This window comes from Ctenocephalides felis, unplaced genomic scaffold (genome assembly GCF_003426905.1).
Source record: "Ctenocephalides felis isolate EL2017-DRISC unplaced genomic scaffold, ASM342690v1 CF-g0.4_SCAFFOLD_01886, whole genome shotgun sequence".
Taxonomy (NCBI): domain Eukaryota; kingdom Metazoa; phylum Arthropoda; class Insecta; order Siphonaptera; family Pulicidae; genus Ctenocephalides; species Ctenocephalides felis.
Genome location: NW_020538040.1, coordinates 98177605 through 98200008, shown reverse-complemented (window position 1 = coordinate 98200008; position 22404 = coordinate 98177605). Strand labels below are relative to the sequence as shown.

General features: G+C 27.8%; 2 protein-coding genes across 5 annotated transcripts; one reads left to right on the top strand and one right to left on the bottom strand.

The window, feature by feature from the left end:
- Positions 1-393: 393 nt before the first annotated feature.
- On the bottom strand, positions 394-2520 carry LOC113375571. Its single transcript, XM_026615504.1, has 3 exons — positions 2460-2520; positions 1866-2036; positions 394-608 (listed from the first exon to the last, which is right to left on the bottom strand). Exons 1-3 carry the CDS (start codon positions 2518-2520, stop codon positions 394-396), a joined length of 447 nt encoding a protein of 148 aa, XP_026471289.1.
- Positions 2521-3008: 488 nt separating this feature from the next.
- LOC113376853 (phosphatidylinositol 3,4,5-trisphosphate 3-phosphatase and dual-specificity protein phosphatase PTEN) lies at positions 3009-22107 on the top strand. Of its 4 annotated transcripts, none has more exons than XM_026616926.1 (8): positions 3009-3957; positions 4582-4751; positions 4913-5057; positions 5197-5471; positions 5702-5853; positions 5913-6186; positions 7887-8046; positions 22008-22107. In XM_026616926.1, exons 1-8 carry the CDS (start codon positions 3519-3521, stop codon positions 22031-22033), a joined length of 1641 nt encoding a protein of 546 aa, XP_026472711.1. In that variant the 5' UTR covers positions 3009-3518; the 3' UTR covers positions 22034-22107. The 4 variants fall into 4 exon arrangements, with proteins under 4 accessions (XP_026472711.1, XP_026472712.1, XP_026472710.1 ...); XM_026616927.1 differs by lacking the exon at positions 22008-22107 and adding an exon at positions 14315-14449; XM_026616925.1 differs by lacking the exon at positions 22008-22107 and having other exon boundaries at positions 7887-8478.
- The last annotated feature ends 297 nt before the right edge of the window (positions 22108-22404 follow it).

Sequence of the window (22404 nt, the reverse complement as noted above, 5' to 3'; positions counted from 1 at the left end):
TGATGTAGCAGATTTGGTTTTTACTGTATAATTGAAATTTAAGTGTAGAAATTGTACATACATTTTGGTATAGATTGTAGTGTAAAAACATTAATGATTATTTTTAACTAAACGGTAAATACCAGTATTATTATTATTATATTTATTAAAATTATTATATATTATTAAAAACATTAATGATTATTTTTAACTAAACGGTAAATACCAGTATAGGTTTTTAAAAAAATTGAATTTTTAGGCATGGGTACAGGACAACGTCTGTCGGGTCAGCTAGTAATAAATATTTTATTACTGTTTGTAATAAATTATTATATTTAAATGTAACATTCAAAGATTGTAACATACAGTTAATTTGGGATGACAGTATTTAATGATAAGCTTGATGTAAGTCAATTAAATAGAAATCGATGTTGTCCATAACAATTGGCTTAACGCAAGTGCGATTATTGAAAAAGTATTAATTGGCGCCTGGGTGGTGGCCCCATTGCATCCGCTTCCGTTACATTCGCAGATTATTTGCCAGGTGCCCTTGTAGCAAATTTCATCGTCCCAATGTTTGTATGCGCACTCGCGCACTACGGAACGTTTGTGCCATGGCTTGCTTGGCACTGGAAATAAAATATAATTTGCAAGATAGGAATTAAACACAGAATATACTACCGATAAATTATGAGATATTATGGAATTAATATTAAAAACCGCATTATTGTCTAATTGTAAGAAATTAAGTGTTCTGCATATCTTTAGGCGGCGCCCATGAATCACGTGAGCTTTAAAGGTGGACAAATATCACGAAGTATCATGTGAGGGAGGGGAGGGTCTAGTTAGATATCACATGTATTTTTTTCTAACCTCAATTTAAAAATAAAACATAATTTAAAAAAAAATTAATTACGATTTTTCTAGGTACTAAAAATACACGAGATGCTAGGTGAGGGAGGGGGCAGAATTTTAAAAATCATCACCAAGGGGGAGGAAAGATTTAAAAATCCTTAGAAATGGCTCACGTGATTAATGGACGCCCTTTTATATTTATCATCTATTTTATTTTGTATTATTGGTATCATAAGGTCTTGACTGATTTACAGGGATCTAGTTTAAATTCTTCGTTACATATTTTTATAGTTATTCTTTTGCTTTCTTCATCCATATGTATAGATTTCTAATAACATACAAAAATGATTATTTCTCAATTTCATTTCTATATATTTATATAGAGTAAAGCAAAGCATACATAAATTAAAAAAAATTGCAAAATCTCAGATCTAGTAATTTTAACTTTGCAATTCAATTTATATAATTCTTAGAAATATGAGATAAGATCCTTCATTCTAACACCGCTTGATCAAGTTTTGTTTATTTACTTTTTATAATAGGAAGTTCCAGCAATTTGCCTTGAGGCACGATGCCATACACCATGGTTTTTTGTAAAATTACATCAGTAATTTGCCCAACACTATTTCAGATATTCAAATTACAAACATGGTTGCAGATTACCCAGGTGCAATGGGGAGTAAAGCAATTTTTGCAAATTGCTGCTGAATTATACAAAGAAAAACTTAATAAATCATTTAATTAAATTTCAATAGTCATTTAAGATAAAGAGTCAAGAAATTACAGAAATTATAAGATTTTAATTATTATTACTAGATTTGATATTTTGTCGTTTATTTTAAGTTTTTTAAATTTGTTTTAAACTTTTGCAATTTGACTAACAATTTCGACTTTAGATTCGTGTTCAGTGGTAAAAACTACATAGGGAAACATATGCCGCACACCCAATACAGACAACTTTTATTTTTTTTGGACTTGTGTTATCATCAAATGGGAACGCAAATATATTAAAATTCAATATATAATTATACTTCTATAATTTCTGATTTTACGGCACCATATCTCTTCCTCCCTGAATCTTTCATTGCTTGGCTTGTGGACCAAAGAACAGTTCTTAAGGTAAACAAGATTTGGCGGCGAAACACTGCAACCTCGGACGTCGTCTGTTAACGAGTTGCATTGATAGCATTGTATACAAGTACCTTTAAAAATTCGATAGTTATTGTTAATTATCAATTATTAATTACTTTCTTGAAATAACTTATTATATTATAAAACCAATTATCTAAATTCTTCTCGAGCAAAATATAGGGTACTAAAATTCTTATTGTTAAGATATGAAATTTAATAAAACTACATTTAAATGATATGCAACATCATATTCGTTGATTTATTTGTGGTTTTAATAAATAAATAAGTAAAACTGAGAAATAGCATAAAAATCCAAATTTTCAAATCTTTGTTTTTATTTTTACGCTCGTAGAGATTTATTATTTCCAAATTATCTACCAATATCTAATTTTATAAAAACTTTGCTATTTTTATTTTTATACATGTGATATGTCAAACAATATAAAGCTATTATCGAAATAATATATATAATATTTATTAATATCAGTTTTCACCTTTCAGGCCTATGTCAGTTAATATGAGCATATATAAAGCAAACGTAGGATTTTTTGTCATCTTGTTATTATATAATAATTATAATTTTCCTATAAAGCTAATTTTGTCATTTTTTACTCTAATTTAATCGATAATAAAAGTTCTGACGTTTCCTGCAAAAAATCGGTTAGATAATATCTATCGTACAAAAACCTGATAAGAAATACGAGCAGAGCCATCTTTGCTGAATGGGCTCAAAACATTTAGTAGTGTCATCTTACAGCTGTTCGCTGAACTATAATATGAAAGGAAAATTAGTTTGCTATTTGAATTTAAAATTGGTTTTTATAAAAATGTATAATATTTAGAAGCAAATGAGAAGTGCTTTTGGTTTGTTACGGCAATGGCTTACGGAATCTATCCAATTGAAATAAGGTTTTCCATTTAGAGCCTGTATTCGATAAATTAGTACCTTTCACGTGAAAGAACTTCAGAGCGCAGGTAAGTCGCTGTCGCTGACTAAAAGGTGCGATCGGTGCAATAGAACGCAGAATTTGACATATATGATAACTGAGAAAAATGTTGGAGGCTGCTACATCTAGTGTTATGTATAAAAAACTTGAAAATCTTTGATGTCGTGCTTTGAGTGTGGACGCCATTTGTGCAAGCTAGATAATTATGATAGCGTGTTTCAGATAGTTTCATAAGTTGAAATTTAAATCATACTATTTCAATACAATGGCGTACCAAAAAGAAACTGTTTGCAATGTGAACAGAGCTTATACTCAAAAAATTTAAAAGTTGATGTGTATCGACTTTTCTATCAGTGTGGAGACGAATATTGTCTAAATGGGTGACAGCTTTGTCTCATTTAGTCATTGTTTAATAGTTTTAATGGTTTCAAAGTAAAAATGTTGTGGATATTGAAAATGTTTTCGGCGAGTGCTTCGTGCATTTCATTTATGTAATTGTACGTCTAGGTTAGAAAGTTGACCATTGTGTAGCATGGGTTTTTTTAATGTCATGTAGTTTATCTTTTAACCTGTCGAGTGCTTAAAAGTTATTAATGGGATTGCTTTATGGGTTTATGCTTTAGTTGCCGCCGCGAGGCCACGGTATTGACTTACAGTACCAAACAGGAACATTTGTGCAGCGAAATTAAAAGGCCTCTTTGCATATATGTCGATGATGCTTGTAGCCCATCTAATGCAAAGAGAGTCAGTGTTCTGTCCGACGATCAGCACGTTAGTAAAGATAGTGGTTTGGGAGCCTCGGTAGTGGCCTTCAGAGACTCCTCCAACAACTCAGACAAATCACATAGCTTTAATGTAGAACACAATGGTCAGGTAGCCGTAAAGCTCCATATCAACTCGGTTGAATATTGCTGCAATAAAGCTGATACTACATGTAGAATGGCAAACACAATCTCTAACATGAAAATGACCAACCCCATCAAAGGGCTCATCAGCAAGAGGAGGCGGAGGTATACAAAGGATGGATTCAATTTAGATCTGACATGTATCCTTTCAAAGTCAATATGTATAAAATTGTTTCGAATCCATAATAAAATTATGGGTAATTGACTGTTTCGATAGAGAAAATTGTATTGTTAGCGACTCCAGTATTTTAAAAAGCCAATATGTGCTGAACTTTATCTGGCAGGAATATCTATATATCTAGTCAATATCTATTTTGAACTAAAAATATTTTATTTTGCTCAGTATTTTTAATTTGAAACATACATGAACAAAATTTACAAGGTAATTCAAATTTTTAGAATTATTTATTAAATTATAATGATATTTTCTAATATACAATCAGTTTTTCTATTAAATTTCTTAAAATGTAATCCTAAAATTGTATTCTGAAAATTAAACTATTAAACTGAAAAATTAAACATAAACTTCTCCTTTGGGAAGTTAAATATGTCATAATAATATTATACAGTAAATAATAGTTCTTAATCATTTTGTACTGGTCAAAAACCAAATTTCCAAAGGACATAAAAATATCCTAATGTCCTAATTATAGCTAGTCGAAAAAAATGATTTTTTTTCCCCAAATGTAGTTGCATATTTTGAAAAAGGTATAATGAGCTGTAAGATCAAAAGTGAACTATTTGTTCCTTAAATCCAAGTGCAGATATTGAGCACAATTTGATAGCAATGGGATTTCCTGCTGAAAAATTGGAAGGCGTATATAGAAACCATATAGAAGATGTTGTAAAATTTTTTGAGTTGAAACACAGAGATCATTATAAAATTTATAATTTGTGTTCTGAGAGGTCGTATGACTGCAATAAATTTCAGCAGGTATGATATTTTAATTCAATGCAATTGTATTTGACTTCATCTATGTGGATTTATTTATAATAAAACGTAACAAAATTAGTTAGGAAAAATCAATTGTGTATTTCGAATGACTAACTAACATTTATTAATTATATGACTAAATACTTTTGATAATATTTTAGAGGGTATCTACATATGCTTTTGATGATCACAATCCACCTGACATAGAATTGATTGAACCATTTTGTGCAGACGTTCATATGTGGCTCAGTAAAGACTGTCGGAATGTTGCTGCAGTACATTGTAAAGCAGGCAAAGGCAGGACAGGTACTATAGTACTATTTACTATTGTATTTCTATATATTCCTATTTACTATTTGTTAGTTATTAATATTATCTGATTCAGCAACAAATTAATATTAACTTTTACATTTATTTGAGGCACTGACGATAGCTTTTTGTTTAGGTACAATGGTATGTTGTTACATGATTCATAGTGGTAAGTTTACAGCTTCAGCAGATGCACTTGCGCACTATGGTCAAATGAGAACGCATGACAGAAAAGGAGTTACTATACCATCTCAACGTAGATATGTAGATTATTATGCACAGTTAGTAAGGGACTCTTTGAAATATGAACCAGTGACAGTACACATAGTGGATATTGTTTTGCTACCTGCTCCTGTACTCAGCAATGCACAAGGAAATCTACATTTTTCGATCTCACAATCAAATAAAAAGGTTTTTAGTTTTTATATTAAATATTATATCAAAAAAATATAAAATTTTGAAGTACTGATCAATGTAAGGCTATAGATTCACTATTTCGTACTTAAATAGAAACATTGTTCTTATTTGGTTTTATAAATGTAAAACTTTTTTTATTTATATATTATATATCAATATTTTTTTAATGGGGTTTTCTAACAAGAATTTTAGAGTATAAAATTAAACTTAATTTTTGTTTACAGATGTACAATTCATTGCTAAATGATCCCAAGAAGCCTGTAGTAATTAGTGAAGGTTCCGATGGCGCAATCCGAATTAAATTAGATAATTTACGTATACCTCTAACTGGTGATATTAAACTTGAATTTTTTACAAAAACTATAATGGGACGAAGGTAAATGAATTGCCCACATTTCAGTTTGAAAAAATAGTAATGCACTTTTTTATATTCAGGGAAAAGCTTTTTCATTTCTGGTTTAATCCGTTTTTTGTACGCACATATGACACGGACATGGAAGATTACAACACATTAGGAGAAAACACAAATTTATCACAAGATGACTATTATCCAAACCTTTTGCATACTGGAAATGGCTCCACTAACAGTAATGCTAATTATGAGATCATTCAACCGACTGGCGGTTTATTCAAACTGACTCTCAACAAGTCTGAGCTAGATGATGCCCACAAAGATAAGCAACACAAGTTGTATAGTGCTGATTTTCAGGTAAGGTATCTAATTGCTATGCTTAAAGTTTTAATGGTTTTTATTATAATTAAAGGTGCAGTGTATATATCTACCTTGAAACAACAATAAAAAATATTAAACATAATTTATATTTGACACTGCTTAAATAAATACCCTGGACTAAGTATTTAAATTGAATTACAAAGCCATATTTTACTAATACTTACTAAATTCAAACTTGATATTTATTTGTTGTTTTAAGGTCAGATGTTTTTTTTTTTTAACATAATATATAGATTAATTTTTATTTAATATCTATCATATTACATAAGCTTACAAAGAATTTATTCAAATTTATGTGACAGAAAGACACTGAGCCAAAACTTATTTATTTTTTTAAATTTTATTTATTGAACTTTTTGTTAATGTTTTTATCGTGTTTTGTTATTATAGGCGAATTAAATTTAATAATTTCAAGATATAATCATTATAATGTCGAGCATCGTTGGAATCTGGTAGCTGATCTGAACATTTGAAGTAATGTTATAAACCTTTAAAAAATATCATCTTATATTCATAATGTGTACAATTTTATATATACATATATATATATATTTTTTTTTTTCTGAATTAAATTGTTGTAGATGCAATATGAACATTCAAGATTTGTGCTCCTCATCGAAAGTTCAACTATATGTGATGAATCAAATTCATTTAGTTCAATATGGAATAATTAAGTACTGAAGATTGTCAATATGTCAAGTTTTATTAAATAATTGAAATTTGTAGGCTTGCTTCAAATACATTATTGTTAAACTAATACAAAATACTTTGAAAAGTAGTATTCTATTGTAAGTGCAATAGAAGCTCCTTATTCGCGCTTCCTTTATTCCCGTTTTTGCTATTCACGATCAAAAATATTGCGATTCAATTCTTATCTTCACATTTAGAAATTTTGTTATTCTCAGATTCTTATATACATCCAGCAGAATATCATTTGTAAATACCATCATTTTGAAATAATAAAAAAAAAAAACATTGGTATAAGTTTTTGTTTCCTTCGCTCTCTTTTTCACTATTGGGGTTTTTGAGAATGTAAACCAACAGAATGAAAATGTTATTGATTACTCAATGATTAAAGTATATTTTTTAATTTTGCTGTTTTACTCTATAGTAGAATTTGATTCAAACTGACATTAAGAAGGCATTAAGCAATTGTGACATTGAATTTAAAAAATCTTCACAAAAATTCAAAAATGGCAAATGTTCTGTGTGATTTCTCTGTGAAGATTGATCCTTCCATGGGACGAGGCCTTATTTTTAATAGACAAGTTGCTGATGTGACAGTTTGTAATGAAGAAGCTGTGAAAAACTGCTGAGCTATAGAATTTTCTGAAGTTCTTCAAGCCATTGCCTTATCTGAATTATGAATATAGGCCAAATACTATGATTAAAAAGGATTTGTCACCTTGGATTTTGTATTTACGGTTTCTATATTTGCGGCATATTTATGGAACATAGCCCTAAGAATAAGGAGCTTTTACTGTATTATACAGAAAGCTTATGTGAGATTTGTAAAAGTGTATGTAGGGTGATATAACTATATTTTGAAAGTTTATGATGTGGGTTGTGAATTTTCAATTAGTGTAATACATAGTAGTAAAAAGTAAAATTGATAAACGAACATCAAAAAATAAATTTAAAAACTATATATAACAAAAGTATATTGAAATCATCAGGTGACTGTGCGAATGCAGCGCGTGTGTCGAACATCGGGCAGTTGGAATGTGGGCCGCGACATGAACAATTTGTTGTCGGCGAGTTCGCAGGACGTGCTATCCGAGAGTTCGGAGGCATCATCCAGTGAGGAGAGCAACGACGAGGACCGCTGGGACAGTGGTGAGTGGCCGACGACGGCACGATTATTATATAACGAAGTTACTTCCGACCCCGACAATCGCGTCGTTTACCGCGAATCGAATAAAATATACCCAGATGCTGAACTGCTATTGACCACGGATGATATCGAACAATCGTCGGGCGGGGACGTCTCGCTCGGAGAGAATTCGAGAAAGGCGTCACTTGACCCTAGACACAACAGCATAAAATCGCTCTTGGCCGGATTCAAATCACGTCCGCGACGCGAATCTAACTGATTTCATTTTCGTATTAATTATCCCTTGAGCATTGCTTTTTACTAGCAGTACTTTGTCAATTACCAAAGAAAATTCGAAGGTTTTGCAGCTAGTAAGCAAACAACAAAGGGCTTTTAATACTTCGACGAAAATTATTTTTTCCTTAAGTATGAAAATATTCTTTGTAAATTGTTTGGGGGACAGTTGAGCAATGAATTGGTCATATTCTTTAAGATAATGCTGTCACATTATTATGGATAGTGCGCATTTATTTTGAAATTTTGCATATACTTAAATGATAATGAAATGAATGACTTCATTAGAATATATATGCATGTGACAGACTGATACTATCTATAAATAACTTATCAATCTTATTAGATAAATTAATGTTTCAAATAAACCTTTTTGCATGAATTAAAATAGTTTTGCAAAAACTGGTAATTATTTCCTTGAATAATATATAAAATTCGCCAAAAGCCAACAGCATTTTTCTACTCTATTAAAGAGAACATACTAACTTCTCATTTGCAAAGTCACATAAAATAATTTGAAAATTAATGTTTTTCACATGTTGTTTTTATGATCTTCATGATCTATTTGGGCCATAAAACAATACAATCGATTTCAAATAGATGATAGAAAATAAAGCAATGTACATGACTTATGCAATTTACTCAGAAGATAGAGAGCTTTTAATTTATATTACATTGTTGATTATTTTAATTTTTTTGTTATTTATTTTATTTGCTCATTCAATAATGTCTATGCAGATTTTAGCTCAGAACGAATGTGATATTTCTGTGATCTAAATCAAAGTTTTTAATTATAATTTGAATGTAATTATGCATTTTTTATGAAACTAAATGTTTTTTGAATGTGAATTTTTATTGGAAGCGGTTGTATTGTTTTAGTTTTTGGGTAATATACTATTGCCTCAGTTAATTATAAAAAACATTTAGTCACATGTAAATCTATCTAAATACATATTTCATGAACATGAAATCTAAGTTGAATGATGCGGGGTTACTAAGTAAAGGAAATACTTTCATCTGATATTTAGTGATAGTAATATAAATTAAGAATTAGAGTATCATCTATATATGTTTATATATATATATATATATATATATATATATATAAAGTCATTGCATTATCTAAAAACATAGATTTATTGAGATTTTTTATTATTTTATACATTTCGACAAATGAACTTATGTCATGAGTGGATATTGAGCAACATAATTAGCTCATGTTTCACTAAAAATTACGCATTTTTGAAATTCATTGAAACTACGAATAAAAATCAATATTTACAATAGTGAATTACAACCAAAATGGGCTGTACCAGTTATTTATAAATAATTAAGTATACCGTGTGCAAGCTGATATGATAAATGCAGTCAATGATTCTTTTTTATGAAACAAATCAATTCTTATATATTGATTTTATCATTTGGTAAATATCATTTTTTATTGTAACGGTATTATGGCAGTATTGTCTCAATACTACGGGTTTTATCTATTGACGTCACATCACATTTGCAATAATGTGGGTTGGACAGACAGCAACGCACATTACGCACAGACAATTGAAAACGTCTAAATGACATTTAGACATATATATATATGACAAATTATATATATATATATATATATTATATATGTAAATATATATATATATATATATATATATATATATGTAAATATATATATATATATATATATATATATATATATATATAGAGTTGGGTAACTCTGGAGTGAGTTTTATCTGAGAATGTAACTCCTCACTTGGAGTGAATCCAAGTGGAGTTGTATCAGAGATTTTGCCATATCCGGCTTCCCTAAATGGTCTTAGATCTATTAACACGTACAGACATTTGGTTGTTTTTTTCTAGCAATACAAAGATTTGCGTCGAATGAAGTGGTTGCCTTGTTGTCTTACAGGCAATTTTTGTGACTTACTAGGTATAAAATGATCTAAAATAATATCATTTTGTATTTTCCATGAAGTAAAAGGATAACTGTAAAAATACAGAACAACTAAAATGTGTTTAAGTATGAACAGCTCAAATACATAATTTGTTCAAAAGCAATGAGTCATTTTTCATCTATTTTTTCTCTTCAAAAATAATTTTAAAATTGATTTTGATTATTAAGCTTTCCGTTTTAACTTTAGTCAACCATAATTTTTACAATCCGACATACATATATTGGTAATTTTTAAAATTTTTATTACATTAAGATTTATTTATTCATAAATTGTCTGGTCGCCTGATTGCTCAGTGGATCCTTTATAGTAAAGGAATTACCCTGATATTTAAATATTTTCATTGTCTCAATTTTGGCATACAATATGAGATTTGTATGCATATTGGATTGCATAAAATAGTTTTTTTTTTTTTTTAATAATATTAACACAAATGTTTGAACTTTTTGTAAACAATTTTCAAATACACTATAAAACATAATTGTGTTGAGTATTGGTTTTCAAAGTTGTCAAAGTCGTGGAGTTGTTAAGCGGATACAACTTCTTTCTGAAGTTGATTCAAATCCTAACCGATCCGGCTTCGGATATGATAAGCCCATCTCTAATATATATATATATATATATATATATATATATATATATATATATATATATATACAGTCGGTCAAGTAAGAGCGTGGCAGACTTTAACGACAGTTAATGAAAGATTTCGGTCTAGTTCTTTCGTGAGCCAATAAAGTGAAGCTTTGTCCTTGATGCATTGTCAAAAAAGGTTTAGTTGCAGTTGATCTTTTGAGAAAAAATTACGTTAAACGCCATGAGTGTCAAGTTACGCGTCGCGCTACGAGGCTGCGCCCTTTTGCATGCACCTAAAAGGTACCCAAATGTAGCAATCAGCTGCTGCTAAATATGTGAGAAAGTTGAAGGCATTTGTACAGAATTATATACACCTATATAAAGTTGCTAAAAAAGTCGATGATTTATCAGAACGTGATTCAAATAAAAAAGAAGAAAAAAGGACAGTAAATGGGTATTTGCGGAATCCTGCTTTAACACTGCAGCAAGGACGAGCAAAATTAATGGCAAAATGTTTAGAAATATCTACAAAAATATCTACAAAACTATCTGAACCTTTCTTCGTATTCATGGTCTGAAATGGCGCAACACAACTGGGAAGCCTCTGACGACTGAAAAACATGTGCTTCTTTTCCGCTTGAGCACATGAAAATATTGTTAGAGATTTTGAAAATGTCATTTTCACTGATGAAAGTTCTATATGAGCACGTACTGCCCTCGTCGAGCCGTTAAATTAAAATACGAGCCGTCGGACTCCGTTAAAATTAAAATAATCCGTTAAATTAGTAAAAAGCAGGCGTTGGAGATGCCAGCCAATTGTCGACTCCGGTGGTGACTGGACACATATTGACCAAAATTGCATCCTTGCTTTTAACGTATACAATGCATATATGAATATTAAAGTTTCATAAAATAATTATTTTTATAAATTAACCCGGCCACGCTCTTACTTGACCGACTGTATATATATATATATGTATATGTATATGTATGTGTATGTGTATGTGTATGTGTATATATGTATGTATGTATGTATGTATACTTTTTAAACTATTTTAATATTTGTTTCATTTCAACTGTTACTCTTGCCTCTGAAGCAATATTCTTGATTTTCTTCCTTAAATTCAAAATCTTTACAAACATTTTACATAAAACATGCTTTTGGTATGTAAAATATTTGAAGTTAATCATTTTCTTCTAGAGTAAATACTTTGCTGAAAAGATTTTGTTTGATAGAAAAACTAAATGTGTGTGATATGAATTTTTTATTTTTTTAGGAAAACTATAAGTATTCTAATAATGTTAATGTAAAAAAATATTTTTGAACTCAATTGACTAACTATATATTCGTATCACATTTTGGATACGTTATCTATTGCATACTTTACAAATAATTAAACTTAATTAATTACATTTTTTCAATTATATTTCGGTGACCAAAAATTCATGGAAAATTTGGAAAGCATTCAAAAAACGATTTCAAAATTATTTGCTTCTGTTTTTTAGATACGTGAAAAGTAATTTTTTTTATTTTGATAGCTATAACTTATATCGAAGATGGATTATTGCAATTTAAAGGAAGTTAACTCATCAGATTCTACTGCTATAGTGATAGAATTGTTACAGAGGTGTTATGCACGTGAATATAGATATTATTTTACAAACAATCTAAATTATATTGAAGATGGGCAACATAAATGACATTATTTATTAAGTAAATTTTTGAGCAAAATTAAATACTTTTGGCTAATTTTTTTTTTTGTTGATGGGTGTTGTAATGGGTTAAAAACGCATATAAAAACACAAGAACGCCATTTCCGAAAGATATAAAAAAAATTTAAACACTTCCACAGCCTAACTTATACTGTATATATTTTTCATGCTGCTTTCCTAAAATTATCAATAATTGACACTAAAATAGTGGATTCCTCTGAACATCTGGTAGGGCAGTACCATTTGCTGTCAGAACTGGATCTGTCCCAAAGTGTGGCCGAGCACTGTACACTGCTAAAAAAATGAGATCTGTTGTTGGTAAATGAATGACATCATAGATACAATTTTCAAGCTTTTCTTAAGCTGTTTTAATTTTTTATAGCGTTTTTAAAGTATCTTATGCAGGTTTTCTGTTCTTGTAGTTGAATTGCTGCTTCGAGTGCTCAATTTGTTTTTTTTTGCAAGTTTTTATTTTTTTTTACTGATTTACTATACCATTTTATTTTAGACAGAAGTTTATATAACTATAAATGAATATTTATTTATATTTATGTTATTTCTACAAATTTTATTAGTTAGATTTTATGTTCAATAGTAATTAGCACGCTTTATCTTTTATAATACCAAGCCATTTTACTTTTATATACTATATATGAAATTATTCATATTTTATAAAGCAATTTCTTTTTTTAAAAATATTTTTTATATGTAGTGAACATTTTTGCTTATTCCTAATGTGTAATCTGTTCTTTCCAATTTTATCACAAAGAACAAAAGATGGCATTGCCAAGTTTGCGCGATCTCATTTTATTTTGGTCCTAGAGACTACCCTGTATTTATTATTAGATCATTTCTGTAGTTTTGTTCATTTGATTTTCTTTATATCATCAGGCTGCATCACTTGACAAGTATGGTATTTATGTAATTATGTTTAACCCCTTAACTTACAATTTAGATTCGAAAATGTCGGCCCAAAGTTGTTCAAGCTGGCGCGGCGTTGTGACTATTTTCCCTCACAGTGTACGATTTATCACAAAAATAAAAATAATTTTGTGTTTTATAGTTTTGTATGAATAAATATTTTATAATACTTGCGTTCACCATACCGGGCCATGCCCGAAATGCGTAATATTTGCTTCTGACCCCAATATCGTACGCGGGCTGTGCCCGTAATATTCACTTTTGGCCTAGCAATCGCACGCGGGCTCTGCTCGTCATTTTAAGTTAAGGGGTTAAATTAAAATATAGATTTTAGATTTCTTTCATTAAAATTTGATAAATTATATTGCAGTTAAACTTTTTTTTTCTTTCTTTTGTTAAAAACATTTGCTTATAATGTTTATATGAGATACCATAATCATTACTGCTTGGTTAGCATATTGTTGATACATCAAATTTATGTTTTTTTTAATATCTTGTTTATAGGTTGATGGTCAACCAGCTTCAGATTTTTATTTCAAATCCTCAGTAAGTTACATTTTTTTGTTCAAACTGCAAAAAATTTTCAGATTTTATGAATTATTGTTTCATTTGAATTATTTAAAATGTACAGAACTATGATAATGTGGTCGTTTGAAATTTATTTAAAAATATCAAAAGAGTTAATAAATCCATACTTTTCATTTGGATGTTTTCTGTTTCATGTTAAAGTAAAATGAAGAATGATTGCAAAAATGGAAGATTGCGTGATTGTTCTATCATTTGTAATATAATCACATTATTCCATGAGTGCGTGTACTTCTCTTTGCAGATGAATCTACCTACCTGTGATAAAAATTCATCAACACCTGTTTGAGTTTCAACCCAATTCACATACACGTTTGAGTTCACTGTAATACTTTAAAAACATTTATATAGGAAACACTGATTTATATCTTCATGTGCTCGTGTATATATATATATACAGCTTTAAACTCAAAATTTCATAATTTGCTGGGAAGAAAAATTCATAATAGGTTTGATTTATTGTTATTTCTGTTATTTCTGTTATTTTCTATTGCAATGACAATAATTATGAATATAATTTTTAATTTAACTTGTATAAATACATGTACACGTTTACGCTATTTACATATATATGTACATATGCATTTACAAATACATATAATTAGGTGCTGTATGATATGTATGTTTGGTGTATATGTATATATATATATATATATATATATATATATATATATACATACATAATGTAAACGTAGAACTCGGAATATTTGAATGTGCGTGCATATTACTTGTAGGCTATCGGAGTATTGCCATACAAAATCGTCCCGCCCTTACAATTAGATTTGAACTATTTATATACAATTTTAAAGGTCTTCATAAAATTGTACAATATTTTTGGACTTTTGAATTATGCTAATCCAACCTTTGTTCAAACAACCACACTGCCAGAAAATTCAAATTAGTTACAAATAATGCACCCAAAAGCCAACAGTGAATACAGTCAAATATTTTTTTTTGTTTTTGTTATAGCTCCTTGTTATGATACAAAATAAGTTTGAAAAAATTGTATGAATTTACTTCTTTTTAATGATGGTTCAAAACGGCTAATTGTTTTAGCAGTGTGAAGAAGATTTAGTATGGCCATGCATATCCTTTAACTATTTGCAAATAAAATTTGATTAGTAGCTCGTTACATAGTATGAACCAGCATATTATATATACATCTACACATTATATATATATATATATATATATATATATATATATATGCATATATATACATATATATGCATATATATACATATATATGCATATATATGCATATATATACATATATATATATACATATATATACATATATATACATATATATATATATATATATATATATATATATATATATATATATATATTTGCTCACATACATAAACATATAATCTACTTGCATATGTATTATGTTTACTTTTTTTTTTTTTTTTGAATTATTTGAATTTGAATTATTCATGTTTTCTGCTGAATGCAAAGCTGCCATAGAGCAGAACAATTCATTGTCTATTTTTTTATATATATAAAAACTTTCTGCTAAGTATTATCGTATGTATCTTAACAACAATGGGACGAATATGTAAATATCCAACAAATTGCCAAAAAAGCCGAAAATAATTCAGTTGATAAAAGTTCGATAAAGTGTGGAATTTTGACGTGATTTTTTTTTTGACGTCAAATCCGTTAGCACCCATGTCACCAATTATGAAAATTTGAAAATAGAATTTTATGTGCAATAGACCTCGTTGCTCTTTTAATATTGTGTAAGGTCAATTGTGCAACATTATTTTTCTGTAAAATTATAGATAAAAAAAAACTCTACGCGCGTCATAATAGTTTAGTCCAAAATTCTATTCATCGTTGATAAAAATACAGGTCACTACGCAACTTTTAGTCTTAAGTATAAACCTAAATATGTAAAAGCAACTGCGGTAAAAAAAGAAAATTATTTATTTTGCGGTTTTTCAGTAAAAAGAAATCTGGTTAACCTTGGGTCTTTCAATTTATCAACCAATAAAATTATAAAATTGTGTAAATATAATACAAAACGCACAAAAATCCGCATTCAAAAAGGTGACACATTTTTCATTTCAATTAGTTAGGCCTAGGGCATGATCATTCAATTAAAACTATTATGTGAAATATTACATGTTTAATACTATTTATTGTTTTATCATTAGATCTAAATTATGTGAATTCAATTGAGGGCAAAATTATATTCAAGTATCTAGCAAATTTAAACTGGTCAGTTACGCAGATTTTAGCAAACTAATGCATAAATTCAGATCTAACATTGTCGTTACAAAAAGCAATGATTAATCGTTTAGAATTAATTATAACGGTGGGTCTGCCACAAATTCATACTTTATTTGCAAATTACATATTCGCAGTACAGCATTATACTACATGACACACTTTTCTCATTTTTTTTTAATTCACTGATTTTGTTAACGCTTTTGATGTGACAGTAGTCTGTGGAAAAAAATATCAGCGTCGTGACAAAGTTATTTTTTTTTTTTACTATTGAACATAAACACAATGTTTTCTAAACGAATCATATTTCACCTATAATCAAAGTAAGGATGCTGGCGATTGTATGTACATCTCATTCTCATTATTAGCACCAGGGCCATCTATATAATACGAAAAATAATAATAGTAATATTTATTATATGTATAGTTTAAATTAACGTTGGGGCATCACTTTTCATAGGCGCGAAAAATTCATCTTTGTCAAATTAAGATTCATTCAAATCATTCTTAGAGATTTAACGCCACTGATATTAAAGTTCAAGCGTGTTAGAATCTTTTGCAATATATATATATATATATATATATATATATATATATATATATATATATTGTCAAATTACGCCCCTTTTTTTGTCAAATTACGTTTTTTTTATCTTTTTTATGATTTTTTTTTTATCATTTTCTATTTGGATTGTAATTGGCATATTTGAATATTAAGAAATCGTTTATTAAAATTGGAACAAATTTCTATTTCACATTCTATCAAATACAAATCACGTTCTATCTTTATCTTTCACATTTTATATGTATATATATATATATATATATATGTATATATTTTTTAAGAACTGGATATTATAAATGAAACAAATGTTTTTAATATATTGAAATGGGTTTCGCGAGCGTGTATAAATTTTATATATATATACATATATATATATATATATCTGTGTGTGTGTGTGTGTGTGTGTGTGAACTTGATATTGATATTTTATATAATTGTTTAATTGGGCTAAGCATAAAAAAATAATCAGGCAATTGGGTGTTTTTCTTATTGTCCAATTCAATTGTAAACTTTTTTTTATCTTTTCGAAAGATATTGTTATCTTTCGTACTGAAATGCTATATATAATGCTATAAAACTATTATTTTAAATTTGAAATATTATTTATGCTGTAAGAATATTAAAAACATAATTTGTTTTTTCGACAAATAATTGTAGCTACAGAAGAGCGGCGATTTGAATTTAATTTGAAACATAAGATAACAGTCTTATTTTTTTATGTTAACCCAATTCAACATTTGTATCTAATACACATATATCTGTACGTAATTTATAAAGTCGGGAATTATCTTTTTTATTACCAAATGTGTTAAAATTCTGCAAAAATCATTTTATCTCGATTTTAACTAGTTTTAAGTGCAATCGTTTTTTTGTGTAGGACGTCAAAGTTTTTTAATTATTTATTGAATATTTTATCCGAAATTATGTATTTAAAATTGATCGGAGTCCTTTTTTCAATTTATAACAAAGTTTGATCCAAATGCATGTTTTAATATTTTAATGTATGATAAATTATTTTACCATTTTATCAAATGAACAATTTTATCTATGAATTTTATCTATCAATTTTATCTAATTTTTATACTTCGATTTTATCTAGAAAACAAATATAAGAAATTTAAATTTAAGTTAACTACCCTCCTCATAATAGAGCTGACTCGATTTCTCATTGGAGCATTTATCGCAAGGAAAAAGATATAAAATTATACTTTTTTATTGACGAAAAAACAACTTTTTTGGCCAACTTTTATAGTAATAAAAGATTACATAAATTAGTAACTATCATGTTTCAAATTGAATATTTATATTTTTGATTTTAAAATTGTTTTGGTAACATAATATAGGACGGAATTATTTTAAATTAATTAATTTATTATTTATTTATTAATAAAATCTAAACCTGGTCGGGTTTAAGGTTTGAGCTGTATTCATTAAATAAAATTTGATATGTACAATTAAACTGTATGTACAGTTCCCAATTTTTTTCATTTTCACTGTCAATTTTCAGAAAATTTCAAATGTTTCGGTTAAGTTTCTATCGAGACTACTTAATTGTGTGATAATTTTACTTTTAAACCGAATGTCTATTTCAGTAAATATATATTTCTTTGATCATTATTTGAGAAAGACTCACAACATATACGCAATTACTAATGACAAATACTTTTGCGATAGATGCATCCGTTAATAAACCATTCGCATATCAGGTTCTTTTTACGAGAATTGAATATCGATTTAGTTGACATATTTACATATATATATTTAAGCCAACAACTGTTATTGTATTTAAGTTTTTTTAACGCGTAAATTTCAACAAGCGATTTAGTTTTTAAGAAAAGTTTTAATTGCATAAACCACACATTTAATAGTATATTGTACCAATATAAATATTTTATTATGCATACATAGGAGGTATATATAAAAACATATTTAGGTTAAGTGAGTGTTTTAGTTTTATAATAACAAACGTGTGATGACCTAGAGAGTACAAATGAACTTGCAAGTTATTTGATCTCAAAACATCCACACTTGCCAAAACGTAGACGTGATTTGAAACCGGGCCAAACATCTTTTGAAAATTAATTTACTGTAATAATTTTTAAAAAGGTTTTTTTTTATTCTCAACCATATACTTAATTTTTATAATCCAGCTTCATGTGGTTATAAAATTTAATAAAAATAATGAAATTCTAATATGTTTTATGCACAGTATTTTTGTATTTTGTGGCTTCTAATGATTACTATCAAAAATTGTATTTAAGAAGAGTCTTTGTCTAATCATGTTGCAGTACCGAATTGATTTAGTCGATAGTCTTTATTAGCTTAAAAGTGGTTTCTTGTCGGTTTAGAATGGGCTCCATTTTTTGAAATTTGATTTATCTTGAAGGTATATCATAGAAACCATGGAAATATGATAAGCTTTAGTGTATAAATACATAATTATGCATCTTAAAGTTTTAACATAAAATATAACATCATTAAATATAAAATAAAACCTTTTTAATAAAATAAAACTTATTTGGAAGCCGGATTATGCAAGTTATTTGTATATACATTTTTTTTTACTTTCACTTCTAATCATATTTTTGATACAATAAAACCCGCAGCGGTTTTAAAATTATACAGTAATTCTCAAATTTATTATAACGTGCGGCAGTAAATTCATGCGAATTGTTGCATTATATTTAATATTCCATTACAAGATTATTAGATTAATTATGAAGGCATGGTGCAATTAACACTTATTCTTTTAATTAATGGCTAAATTAATTTAATTAATTAATATGCCATGCGAAAAATGATTCTGGAAAAACAAATGTCATTTTTGTAAATAGATTTACTAAATATTACTTATGTTATATAACATGTCCAATGTGATAATGATGGTCTCTTTTTTTAATTATAGTTTGAGATTTAAATTCGAGATAAGTATCGTAAAATTATATTTATAATATTTTAATTGTTTGAATTTAGAATAGGACAAAATCGAAACGCTTTGGTTTTTATTGTATCGTAAAAATGAATGGCGGTGAAATAAATGTATAGAACAATTTTGTTGAAGATTATTTTATATTAAATCAAATTTTATTATATTTCAAGCTGCCCGGTAATGTGGATTTCGTTTTTAATGCTATTTTAGAGCAATACATTGCTAGATAATTTTTTTATAAATAAACATAATAAGACATGATCTTAAGAATTGTAAGTTTTTATTTAATAACAATATGTTATATATATATATTTTTAAGGGATTTACATATTTCTTTTGTCAAATGTGTTTAAAGATGACCCTAAACGATTGTCTCCAGTTATTTCAGTCTCTATGACGACTTTTTTTTTTGCTAAATTGCGCGCGTAGCTGCGCATTAAGAAATTTATCTATTGAGTTTTAACTATTTATGTACTTAAAGCAAATTTACAAATTGATGTGGATGTATTTTGTGTACCATTGTAAAATGATTGATTGATGATTGATTGATATTTGATTTGACATAATTGAGAGCCCGGATGTTTTATATTAATAGAAATAATACATTATATTTGTAGGATTTTACACAACTGACGAAATTTGTTAATAATTATGATCTATAAAAATTTCGTTTCATTGTGTAATGTCTTATGTAAGTTCCAAAGTTTTAGGATCTAGTGACATCTGAAACATTTTTTTTTAAATGCGCTTTGAATTTTGTACATATTCTATTCTCGCGCTAGTCGTTGTCAATCTGCATTTGTTTGTCATTTAGTTCCATTACCTACTTTTCGCAAAACGAAAACAATTAATGGAAGGAATAAGACTAAAACGAAGTTGAATGTAAATTATTAACGATTCACCCGAGAAAAGAAATATTTCGAGTATGTCCAAACTAACGATTGTATCAACGTTACCTTAGGAGTTCTTTTTTCTTAAGGTTTATTTATATCGATATTTTTTAACTATATTTCAAGAAACATAATCGTAATACAATTGAGAAAATAATTTTCATTGTGTTTTTTTAAATAACACGTAAATACACAAATCATGATCTAATAAATATTATTTCAAAGTACGAGGTTCTTGGTATGAGATTCTTTTATGGATCTTATTCTGTTACATAAAGAAACATAAATGTTTTATCGTTACCGTAAGCGATAGAATGATTCTAAAACTGAAATAGATGAATGCAATAAAAAAAATCTTTAAAGTGATTTCGTACCTTATATATACAATACAAATATATCTATTACATGAATGTATATAATATTAATATAAATATAGAATTTATAAAATATATTATAAAACGTTGTTATTGAAAGGAACTTGCTAGAATAATGTATCTTTCTATGAAAACATCTCGATGTCTCGACAAAATGTGCAAGAGACGTAACAATATTTCAGAACCGTGGATTTTAAACAAAGCGTTTTTACCAATGTTTTAATCAATTTTAGAAATCAATCAAGCCCCTTTTTACCTTTTAATTTTTGTAAAACTTTGTACAATGAAAGCACAATTATTAATATTTAAAGAAAAATATATATGAACATATAAATATATAATAAATAGCACTTATCTTTGCCAGTAATTTATTTCGCAATAATGATTTGATGTGTGTGCTGCATGGATAATTCTAAAGTGTAACATTTTTACTAGTTTATATATCGATGGACGACGAGATCCTTTATTATATCGACCCGATATCGCAGCAGGTAACAATTGCAATTGTATAAATAAAACAAACAAATCAAACATTTTGCCAGTGATCTAGATTATTTTTTCTGTACTATGTATAGATATGTGTTACACCGATGATGCTCGATATTATAAAGGATTCAGAATACAAAATAATCTGTAGTAATGACGATAGCGTAGTGATGAAAAAAATTTTTTATAGTAAATAAATGTGATAGGTAAATTAAATTATATTTAGAATGTAAAAAATTAGTTTAAAATATTGTAACAGTTTAAAAAATTTGTTTTTGTAATAGTGTTATATTTTTATTATGGAACTGTTTTTAATAAATATATAACATTCAGTTGAAAATTTGTTTTTTTTGTTGGTGGATGCAAATAACATTTTCAGGAAGCATTAATTGCACTCATCTCAATCACTTTTATTCACTCACTCACAATTACCACTTTCTCTCGTGTCTTTACAGGTGTCAGCAGCAAATTTAAGTTTTGATCACGTGCCCTGTATTCTGAAATCAAAAATAATCAATAATACCAATAAACTTATTTGCTTGCAGTAAAAACAAGGTAGGTAAAATAGATTATCGGCGTTTATAATAAATAACTTAATTTATTAATATATAGTTGAAAATATTTCAAAATTAAATAATTTTAATAATTTTTTTGATATTATATAATTTATTTTTTAAATCTTCAATTTATCGAGTATATGGTCAATCTCAACACATTTTATACCATACGTTTTTATCGCATTTACTAAATAAATACGCCATTAGGGCCTTTTTGTCCATATACAAGATTGACTCGAGTTCATTCGAATCATTTTTTTTCTAATTCGAATCAAGAAACTTTCTAGTCGGCACA

Coding starts and splice junctions, on each gene's coding strand:
- LOC113375571 (XM_026615504.1), bottom strand. CDS start 2,520: ATGACAAAAAATCCTACGTTTGCTTTATATATGCTCATATTAACTGAC. Junction 2,037..2,459: donor AACTGACATAGGCCTGAAAG/GTGAAAACTGAT, acceptor GAATTTTTAAAG/GTACTTGTATACAATGCTAT. Junction 609..1,865: donor TAAAATCAGAAATTATAGAA/GTATAATTATAT, acceptor TTTTATTTCCAG/TGCCAAGCAAGCCATGGCAC.
- LOC113376853 (XM_026616925.1), top strand. CDS start 3,519: ATGGGTTTATGCTTTAGTTGCCGCCGCGAGGCCACGGTATTGACTTAC. Junction 3,958..4,581: donor ATTCAATTTAGATCTGACAT/GTATCCTTTCAA, acceptor ATCCAAGTGCAG/ATATTGAGCACAATTTGATA. Junction 4,752..4,912: donor ACTGCAATAAATTTCAGCAG/GTATGATATTTT, acceptor ATAATATTTTAG/AGGGTATCTACATATGCTTT.